Raw genomic sequence first — 10,740 nt, forward strand, 5'->3', positions numbered from 1 at the left:
AGTGTTGGGTCTTGTGTCTCTCAACTTTCTCTTCACAATATCCCACAGATTCTCTATGGGGTTCAGGTCAGGAGAGTTGGCAGGCCAATTGAGCACAGTAATACCATGGTCAGTAAACCATTCACCAGTGGTTTTGGCACTGTAAGCAGGTGCCAGGTCGTGCTGAAAAATGAAATCTTCATCTCCATAAAGCTTTTCAGCAGATGGAAGCATGAAGTGCTCCAAAATCTCCTGATAGCTAGCTGCATTGACCCTGCCCTTGATAAAACACAGTGGACCAACACCAGCAGCTGACATGGCACCCCAGACCATCACTGACTGTGGGTACTTGACACTGGACTTCAGGCATTTTGGCATTTCCTTCTCCCCAGTCTTCCTCCAGACTCTGGCACCTTGATTTCCGAAAACAGTACTTTGGACCACTGAGCAACAGTCCAGTGCTGCTTCTCTGTAGCCCAGGTCAGGCGCTTCTGCCGCTGTTTCTGGTTCAAAAGTGGCTTGACCTGGGGAATGCGGCACCTGTAGCCCATTTCCTGCACACGCCTGTGCACGGTGGCTCTGGATGTCTCTACTCCAGACTCAGTCCACTGCTTCCGCAGGTCCCCCAAGGTCTGGAATCGGCCCTTCTCCACAATCTTCCTCAGGCTCCGGTCACCTCTTCTCGTTGTGCAGCGTTTTCTGCCACACTTTTTCCTTCCCACAGACTTCCCACTGAGGTGCCTCGATACAGCACTCTGGGAACAGCCTATTCGTTCAGAAATTTATTTCTGTGTCTTACCCTCTTGCTTGAGGGTGTCAATGATGGCCTTCTGGACAGCAGTCAGGTCGGCAGTCTTACCCATGATTGCAGTTTTGAGTAATGAACCAGGCTGGGAGTTTTTAAAAGCCTCAGGAATCTTTTGCAGGTGTTTAGAGTTAATTCGTTGATTCAGATGATTAGGTTAATAGCTCGTTTAGAGAACCTTTTCATGATATGCTAATTTTTTGAGATAGGAATTTTGGGTTTTCATGAGCTGTATGCCAAAATCATCAGTATTAAAACAATAAAAGACCTGAAATATTTCAGTTGGTGTGCAATGAATCTAAAATATATGAAAGTTTAATTTTTATCATTACATTATGGAAAATAATGAACTTTATCACAATATGCTAATTTTTTGAGAAGGACCTGTATAGACAAGAAATTTCTTTTAGCATCCTGACAAGGTCTGTTACTGTTGTTCTTGGATTTGTATTTTCTCACCAAAGTACTTTCATTTTTAGGAGAAAAAAATGGTATGATGGCTGTGTAGTTTCATGGTGTTCAAACTTGCATATTTTTGTTTGAACAGATAAGTGTGCTACTTTGACATTTGACAAATTGCTTCCAAGCAAGTACCAGACTTGTAGATGTCCACAATTCTTTTTCTGATGTGTTGGCTGATTTCTTTAGATTTTTCTGTGATGCCAAGCAAAGAGGAAAGCAGGCCTTGATGTAGGCTTTAAAATCCTGCCACAAGTACACCTCAACTGGTGTCAGTTAGCCTTTGAAAAGCTTCTAAAGCCATGATATTGTTTTCTGAAATTGTCCAAGCTATTTAACACAGACATCTTGGTATATGTAAACTTCTGATCCACTGGAATTTTAATATAGTTATGAAATGATCAATTTGTAAACAAAAAAATCATGTCATGTTTAAAGTAGCTATACTAAACAACTTGATAAACCATTGCTTGTTGATGTGAAACCTGTAGAGGAGATACATGTGAATTTTATGACTCTAATCTAAGTGTATGTAAGCTTGTGACTTCACCTGTACATATCTGTGTGCTTTGTGTGTGTGTGTTTGTAGTTGGCTACACAACGGATGATTTGCAGTTCATGTGGCAGTCAGGAGATCCAGTACAGATGGAAGAGATTGCTCTGCCTCAGTTTGATATCAGACAAGAAGATACTGAATATGGAAACTGCACCAAATATTATGCAGGCACAGGTTAGACAATGCTAAAAGTTCTATAACATTGATTTAACTCTGTAAAACACACAACCCTGTTTAAACCTTAGTAATTTAGTAGTTTAGGCATATTAAACATTATTGTCTAGTGTATTTATTAATTAATATTAAAATGTGAAAACAAACAATTTTACAGAGAAAAGAAATCCTCTTTGTATTTATTCATGCCTTAACCAGACAGTAGATGTTGTTGTTGTTGCAACAGCAACAAGGTGATTATCAATCCAGCCTCACCATTCTTAAACTTGGCCAATCATAAATGTAGATGCTGCTTCTGGTCGTATCTAACATAAGGCTTCTTTTTGCACAGTAAAGTTTAAATTGGCATTTGAGATTTAACTCCTTATTGTAGTGCTTCACGAAGGTTTGTCTGAGTAATCCCTTGTCCATGTGATTATATCAGTCGTTGATACATGACGGTTCATAATGCAGTGCCGTCTACATTGTTAATTAACATTGACACACAGAACATACTTTGCACATGTTTGCTCCTCAAAGACATAGCCTTTCATAGATAATGCTTTTGTAACAAATCATGATTAAATTATCTGTTGAAATCATCTGTTTAAAATCACATAATTATTTATTTTTTTCGTAACCTCATTACTAGGCCTAAATTGCCCCATCCCAACTTTTTTGGAATGTGTTGCAGGCCTGAAACTTACCATACATTATCTACTAAAATAAGGTACCTAATAATGTGGTTAGTAAAAGTATATGTAGTGAGGGCCGAAAGTCTAAGGCCACAAGTGAAAAGGCTTACAATTTGCATTTATTATGTTTTTTATTATGTTACAAATCATATAATCAACATAAAATATTGAATCTTAAAAAAAGGAATATCAAAATCCAATATACAGCAATCAGCCATAACATTAAAACCACCTCCTTGTTTCTACACTCACTGTCCATTTTATCAGCTTCACTTACCATATAGAAGCACTTTGTAGTTCTGCAATTACTGACTGTAGTCTATCTGTTTCTCTGCATGCTTTGTTAGCCCCCTTTCATGCTGTTCTTCTATGGTCAGGACCCCCACATGACCACTACAGAGCAGGTATTATTTGGGTGGTGGGTCATTCTCAGCACTGCAGTGACAATGACATGGTGGTGGTGTGTTAGTGTGTGTTGTGCTGGTATGAGTAGATCAGACACAGCAGCGCTGTTGGAGTTTTTTAATAACTTGTCCACTCACTGTTCACTCCTACGTAGTTGGTCCACCTTGTAGATGTAAAGTCAGAGACGATAGCTCATCTATTGCTGCTGTTTGAGTTGGTCATCTTTGAGATCTTCATCAGTGGTCATAGGACGCTGCCAATGGGGCGCTGTTGGCTGGATATTTTTGGTTGGTGGACTATTCTCAGTCCAGCAGAACTCCAGCAGCACTGCTGTGTCTTATCCACTCATACCAGCAGAACACACACTAACACACCACCACCATGTCAGTGTCACTGCAGTGCTGACATTCACCACCCAAATAATACCTGCTCTGTAGTGGTCCTGTGGGGGTCCTGACCATTAAAGAACAGCATGAAAGGGGGCTAACAAAGCATACAGAGAAACAGATGGACTACAGTCAGTAATTGTAGAACTACAAAGTGCTCCTATATGGTAAGTGGAGCTGATAAAATGGACAGTGAGTGTAGAAACAAGGAGGTGGTTTTAATGTTATGTCAGTGTATGTTGTATGCAGACACACTTTAAAACACAACCATATAGAAATTCATCTTGTATTGTTTTGTAGGCTACTACACCTGTGTGGAAGTCATCTTCACTCTGAGAAGGCAGGTGGGCTTCTACATGATGGGCGTTTACGCTCCCACTCTGCTTATCGTTGTGCTTTCATGGCTTTCATTTTGGATAAATCCAGATGCTAGTGCTGCTCGAGTACCTCTGGGTAATGAAACAAAATCAAATACAAATGTGCAACACAATACACAATAACTTGCTGAACACCTCTTACATTTGCTAATATTCAAGTAGACATGTGCATTGATTCACTAATACAATATAGTTTGATAAATAACTCACATAATAGCATGGGGGGGGGGGGGGGGGGGGTGCAAATAAAACACCATTATAGACACCATGTTCACATTTATGGCATTTAGTGGGCAAGTTTATCCAACGTGACTTACAATTGTGGCTGAATACAATTCAAGCAATTGAGGATTAATGGCTTTGCAAATGAGCCAAACAGTGGCAACTTGGTGGTGGTGCTTGAACTGGCAACCTAAGCTACCACTGCCCATATTCTTTTCTGAAGGTGCCTAGGTCAAGGCCTTCCTATTTGAAATGGGTATGTGACAACCTATGAAATCATATATGGAGTAATTAATATACTAGTATTTTCCCTGTCCCTGTATCACACTGCGTAGATGGCACACAGCTTTATGGTCTGGTTGACCCGAGACCAAATTTTGCGTCTGGTCACTGTCTGTAAGGTGTTTGAGATAAACTTTATGTATTAGTGTGTGTTAGTGTCCTCCAGGTACTCCGGTTTCCAATTAGCTCTCAAAAAGGCAGTGAATTGACTACTCTAAGTGTGAGTAAATTAATACGTGTTATTCTTTTAGATGGACTCTGGCTTCCTCCAGGTTGTATTCTCTCCTTGTGCCCATTGTTTCTTAAATTAAAAAAAACATCTTTCTGTAATGTTAAAATTTATTTTTATATAAAAATAAAAATGTACATTTGTTACATTTTTGCTACGTGGTAGCTTAGTGGGTAGGGCTTTGGGCTGTCAATCCAAAGGTTGAGAGTTCGAATCTCAGCTTTGCCATGCAGCCACTGTTGGGCCTTTGAGCAAGGCCCTTAACCTTCTCCGCTTCAGGGGCGCCATACAATGGCTGACCCTGCGCTTTGACCCCAGCTTTTAAATAAGCTGGGATACGTGGAAAAAGAATTCCGTTGTACTGTACGACTGTATACAGTCAAGCCGGAAAGTCTGCATACCCCTTGCACCTTCTCCAAGTTTTCTTACATTACAGACTCATTCTACGTATAATACGTAGATTGAGTTCATTTTTTGTCACAAAATTCTACACAAAATAGTCCAAAATGACAAAGTGAAAACAGGTTTTTAGACATTTGTGCTAATTTATTAAAAATCAAAATGTAAAATATCATATGTACACAAGAGTGCACACCCTTTGATATGACACCCGAAAGTGAGCTGAAGTGCATTTTGTTTTCACTGATGCTGCTTAAGATGTTTCTACAATTTAATTAGAGTCCACCTGTGGTAAATTCAATTGATTGGACATGATTGGGGATTGCCAACACCTGCCTATATAAGGTCCCACAATTGACAGTGCATATCAGAGCAAACTCCAAGCCATGAGGTCAAAGGAATTATCTGCAGACCTCAGAAACAGGATTGTGTCGAGACATGGATTGGAGAAGGGTACAGAAAAATGGTTGCAGTTTTACAGGTCCCAAAGAGCACAGTGGCCACCATCATTCATACATGGAAGAAGTTTGAAACCATCAAAAATCTTCCTACACCTGGCTGCCACTTCGTAATTATTGGCAATTGTGTGTAGATGTTTGAGGCAAAAAAAAAAAGAACTCAATCTATTATAGGAGGAGTCTGTAATGTAACGACATTCATTCTAATCCATCCATGCAAATTGTGTAATTTATTATGCATAATTTATACATATTTGCATCCTGCATCAATGTTTTCAAAAGGACATTTTACATTTTCACTTCACTTTTCACATTTCAGACTCATTACTAGTACATCACATCACATATAGCCTGCAGAAGCCACTGTTAGTGTATGTATGTGTGAGTGTGTGTGTGTGTATGTGTGAGTCTGTGTAAGTCTGTGTGTTACAGTATATGGAAGGTCAAACTTTGATGTGGTCACAAATTACCAGAACCATTTTCTCATCTTCAAATCCAAACCTGCCCTTTTGTCTTTCCCCTACCTGTCATTGTTTCTTGTACCATCCAGGGTTGCCCCTACCATCTCATAATGTGCTCAATACTGCATCTGTAAACATTCCATATGCCAGCCCATAACACAACTATTAATGGTAGGTCCATACTTTCTCAGTTGTTTTGTGTATCATTTTTACTTAAGTATAGAGGAATGTAATTATAAGGGGTTGTGTACTAAGCAGCAACAACACTTAATTACAATTGTGGAAAAAAAAAACTTAAATACATTGATACATGGTATCTGCAAGTTTATGAGCCTGATGGTGGTGCTGTAGCACAATTAAGACTGTTTTGGACTATAAACCAAATATATATATATGTAGACACTTGACCATAAGCATGGTATACATCTCATTCCAAATTCATAGGTGAGGGTGGGAACATAGATCGGCCGGTAAACTGAGAGCTTTGTTTTATGCTTCTCCTACCTCTTCTCACCACTACACTCTGGTACCGCATTACTGCTTACGCTGCACCTACCCAACAGCTGATCTCATTATCCTTTTTCCCATCACTCATGAACAAGGCCCTTAGATACCCCAAACATCTTCACTTGGGGTAGGTTCTTACCCCTACCCACGGGTGCATACCACCCTTTTCCGAGAGATAACCATTGCCTCCGACTAGAAGGTGCTAGTCCGCATACCTGATGCTTACACTCAGCTGCAAACCACTCAAGTGCACCACTGCGTTTCTGGGTTGCTGCTATAATATGCACCAACAAGCTTTTGAACACAGCTATATGCAGCTGCCTCAGCAGTGGAGGTATGGAACAAGGTCCATTCAGACTTTTGTTGAAAACAATCCAGATAGAATCCTTTGTCAGCCTTTCGCAGCAAACCCTCACTATACGTTTGGGCCTACCAGGTTTGCCTGGTAGTTTTTCCTGCCATCTGATTCAATTCACCACCAGATGGTGATCATTGGACAGCTCAGCACCTCTCTTTGTCCAAGTGTCCAAAACATATGGCCTCAGATCAGAAGACACAACCACAAAGTTGTGTTTGTCTGTAGAGACCCTACTTGGAGCCCTGGATATAGCCCTGGAGGTCATTAGACCATAAAAGCCCTTTCACCATGACGAGGCCCCAACCCAAGAAGATACAATAATTGATTTTTATAAACCTTTAAGCAATAAATGTTGCTGAACCTAAACTTTATAATTAGGAGTTATGTTGTATTACCGGATGTCTGCAAAATGTTAATTTAATTGCCATCTGAAGATGCTACAACAAGAAACAGCACTTCAGACTCAAAGACTTGGCCAATAGTTTTACTTGTTTTGGTGGTTTTAATCAATACAGTGACTAATAAGGAGTTCAACAGATAAACCCTGAATAATTTTTCTGAAAATGCCCAGGATTAATCCACTTTTTACTGTATTTACACCATGATAAAAACAGTTTGTAAAGATTTTAGATCAATGTATGGTGCTATGGCAGAAATGCCAAGGTTCTATTGCATATTGTGAAACATTGCTTCATGGAAATAGTGTTTACTTGCTTCTTTTAAGTGTTTGTTTCTCCAGTGTTTCATTTTAGTTAATCTAACAACACACTTCTCTCTTTTAAGGTATCCTCTCAGTGCTCTCTCTTTCTTCTGAGTGTACTTCACTGGCTTCTGAGCTGCCCAAGGTGTCGTACGTAAAGGCCATTGATATCTGGCTGATTGCATGTTTGCTGTTTGGGTTTGCGTCTCTGGTGGAGTATGCCGTAGTGCAGGTGATGCTCAACAGCCCGAAATTGCTGGAGGCTGAAAAAGCTAAGATTGCAAGTAGAGAGAAAGCAATGGCGAATAAATTGAACAGCCTGAATGGCACCGGAGGAACACCACTGCATATCACCACTTTACAGGTAAAAAGACCAACATATAAGCAGTAGATTGAGAAAGTATAAACCCAAATTGGTAAAATGCAGTAAAAAGATTTGTTAATTCACTTGAATATTTATATAACTGATAAAGATTTCCAATATTTTTACTGATCATTGTATTTTGTAAATATAAACAAACACGTTTAGAATCTGATAAATAACCTTTTATACCCAACCATGATTCTCTCACCATATAGAAGCACTTACCATATAGAAGCACTTTGTAGTTCTACAATTACTGACCGTAGTCCATCTGTTTCTCTGCATGCTTTGTTAGCCCCCTTTCATGCTGTTCGTCAATGGTCAGGACCACTACAGAGTGGGTATTATTTGGGTGGTGGATCATTCTCAGCACTGCAGTGACACTGACATGGTGGTGGTGTGTTAGTGTGTGTTGTGCTGGTATGAGTGGAACAGACACAGCAGCGCTGATGGAGTTTTTAAACACCTCACAGTCACTGCTGGACTGAGAATAGTCCACCAATCAAAAATATCCAGCCAACAGCGCACCATAGGCAGCGTCCTGTGACCACTGATGAAGGTTTAGAAGATGACCAACAGCAGCAATAGATGAGCGATTGTATCTGACTTCACATCTACAAGGTGGACCAACTAGGTAGGAGTGTCTAATAGAGTGGGCAGTGAGTAGACACGGTATTTAAAAACTCCAGCTGCTCTGCTGTGTCTGATCCACTCATACCAGCACAACACACACTAACACACCACCACCATGTCATTGTCACTGCAGTGCTGAGAATGATCCACCACCTAAATAATACCTGCTCTGTGGTGGTCCTGTGGTGGTCCTAACCATTGAAGAACAGGGTGAAAGCAGGTTTAGAAAGTATGTAGAGAAACAGATGGACTACAGTCAGTAATTGTAGAACTTCAAAGTGCTTCTATATGGTAAGTAGAGCTGATAAAATGGGCAGTGAGTGTAGAAACAAGGAGTTGGTTTTAATGTTATGGCTGATCAGTGTATTTTCTTTTTACTTTTTTTAATGGGGTTTGTATAAAGATCCCTTAACATTTTAAATGTGTTGTGGATTTGATCTTGAATGAATATAATCTGCATTTTACCCATCTACACTTAATCATACATATATGATGATAATCATAATGATAAAGTACAGCTATATTTTTTATATAGTTGTATAGTTGTAGAGTTTTAATTTAAATAATTAAAAAGCGAAGTCTTTTATTCAGATACGTACTGACACTGTAATTGACACTACAAATTGTGATCAGGTGCATCCTGATTGTTTTAATTATAGCTGACGTGTCTGGAATTTAGTTTGGAGACACACACACATACACACCGGAGTCTATACAAGCCCACAATTTACACTGCATGAAGTCCAACTGTTTGTTAATCCCCATGATCAAATTGTGTCAAGGTATTGATCAGTGCAATGATATGAACCATTATTTAATTATTTGAGTGTTTCTTGGACCAAAGTGGCCTCATTCATTTTGATTCAGCCAAATTGGGCAATCGGCAATAACAACCTTCGTCAAGAAGGTAAGAATTAACCAAAGTCATTTAAAAGATCTCCAGTCCTGTGCATCAGTACAGCTGACAGTACTGAGTACTGATTTGTACCGACATGCTGGTAGGCCTTCGCTTACCTCTGCTGGTAGAAGTAGGCATAGCAGGCTGGGACGTTATATTTCTGTTATTAAAAATAACCAAGTGTGACTGTTCCAGTGACTGTAGAAACTCATAAATAAAAGCATGACAAAATTTCCTTTAGAAATAATGCAGAAGGTATATTATGGAATAAATGTAATAAACAGATGCCTGAGGTTAAATTCATGTACCCGGGTTTATTTCAGAAATTCCCATTTCGGTAGTTTTATTTAGTTATTTACTTATTTATTTGGTTTATATATAAAGCATTTATGGATTTATAAATTTTTTATAAAATAAAAGATTTTAATTCACTCACCTCCTTACACATTTACACTCACTCACATTTAACATTCATAAGGGGAGCTCTGCTTTAACACTGTGTCTTTGTTACTTTCCTACTTTTTACTCTATTACTTCTATTTATTATTTTATTTCTCTTTTTTCTTTCTGCTTTTTTTTTTATAACATACTATGCTATTTTCTCTCTTTCTCTATTTCTTTCTTAGGTAACAGAGACAAGATGTAAAAAGGTCTGTACCTCGAAGTCTGACCTGCGTTCCAGTGACTTCAGCATTGTTGGCTCTCTGCCACGGGATTTTGAGCTCTCGAACTTTGACTGCTACGGGAAGCCCATCGATGTGGGAAATGCTGCAGGAAAATCACAGGCTAAAAATAACAAGAAACCTCCGCCTGCTAAACCTGTGATTCCATCCGCTGCCAAACGTATTGATCTGTATTCCCGTGCCCTCTTCCCTTTCTCCTTCCTTTTCTTTAACATTATATACTGGTCTGTGTACCTGTAAATCTCTATTGCTTTCTTTCTATTTAAACTTTTATCCTTTATTCTTCTATAGTGGGTAGCACCTAGTTCATACCTCAGGCATCAAACAGAACAGTTCTATACCCATTAATGTACAGAGATAATGAGAAAGATTGCCTAGGAAAGAAGCATTATAATATATGTATGTTGAAGTTATTTTGATGTAAATATAGACAAAAAAGTTAACCATATTAATTTACCTTTAAAATGACATCACAAATTCAGTGAATTAATTTTATTTATGATATTATATTTAACATTTACAAATATCATGCATGTAATAAATGTGTGAAAGAAATATAAATAATGATATATTTAAAGGCATCTTATATTTATTTTTAATCTATGAATCAGCTCGGGATAATGATGATGATTAGTAATACACTGACACTATTGAATGATGATTATAATGAAGATAATAAGATCCTGTTTTTGCCATGTGACACATTTAACTGGGTCAAAAGAAAAGGAGCA

At 38.7% G+C, this 10,740-nt stretch overlaps 1 protein-coding gene across 1 annotated transcript in view; it reads left to right on the plus strand.

The window, feature by feature from the left end:
- The window catches only part of glrbb (glycine receptor, beta b), a 61,631-nt gene extending 51,252 nt beyond the window's left edge, over positions 1-10,379 (plus strand). The window contains exons 7-10 of the mRNA XM_062999878.1: positions 1,833-1,973; positions 3,739-3,891; positions 7,515-7,795; positions 9,953-10,379. Of these exons, the coding sequence (XP_062855948.1) occupies positions 1,833-1,973; positions 3,739-3,891; positions 7,515-7,795; positions 9,953-10,249 (872 nt within the window). The 3' untranslated portion in view covers positions 10,250-10,379. The remainder of the gene's footprint in view (positions 1-1,832; positions 1,974-3,738; positions 3,892-7,514; positions 7,796-9,952) is intronic.
- The last annotated feature ends 361 nt before the right edge of the window (positions 10,380-10,740 follow it).

The sequence above is a fragment of the Trichomycterus rosablanca genome, chromosome 8 (genome assembly GCF_030014385.1).
Source record: "Trichomycterus rosablanca isolate fTriRos1 chromosome 8, fTriRos1.hap1, whole genome shotgun sequence".
Taxonomy (NCBI): Eukaryota; Metazoa; Chordata; class Actinopteri; order Siluriformes; family Trichomycteridae; genus Trichomycterus; species Trichomycterus rosablanca.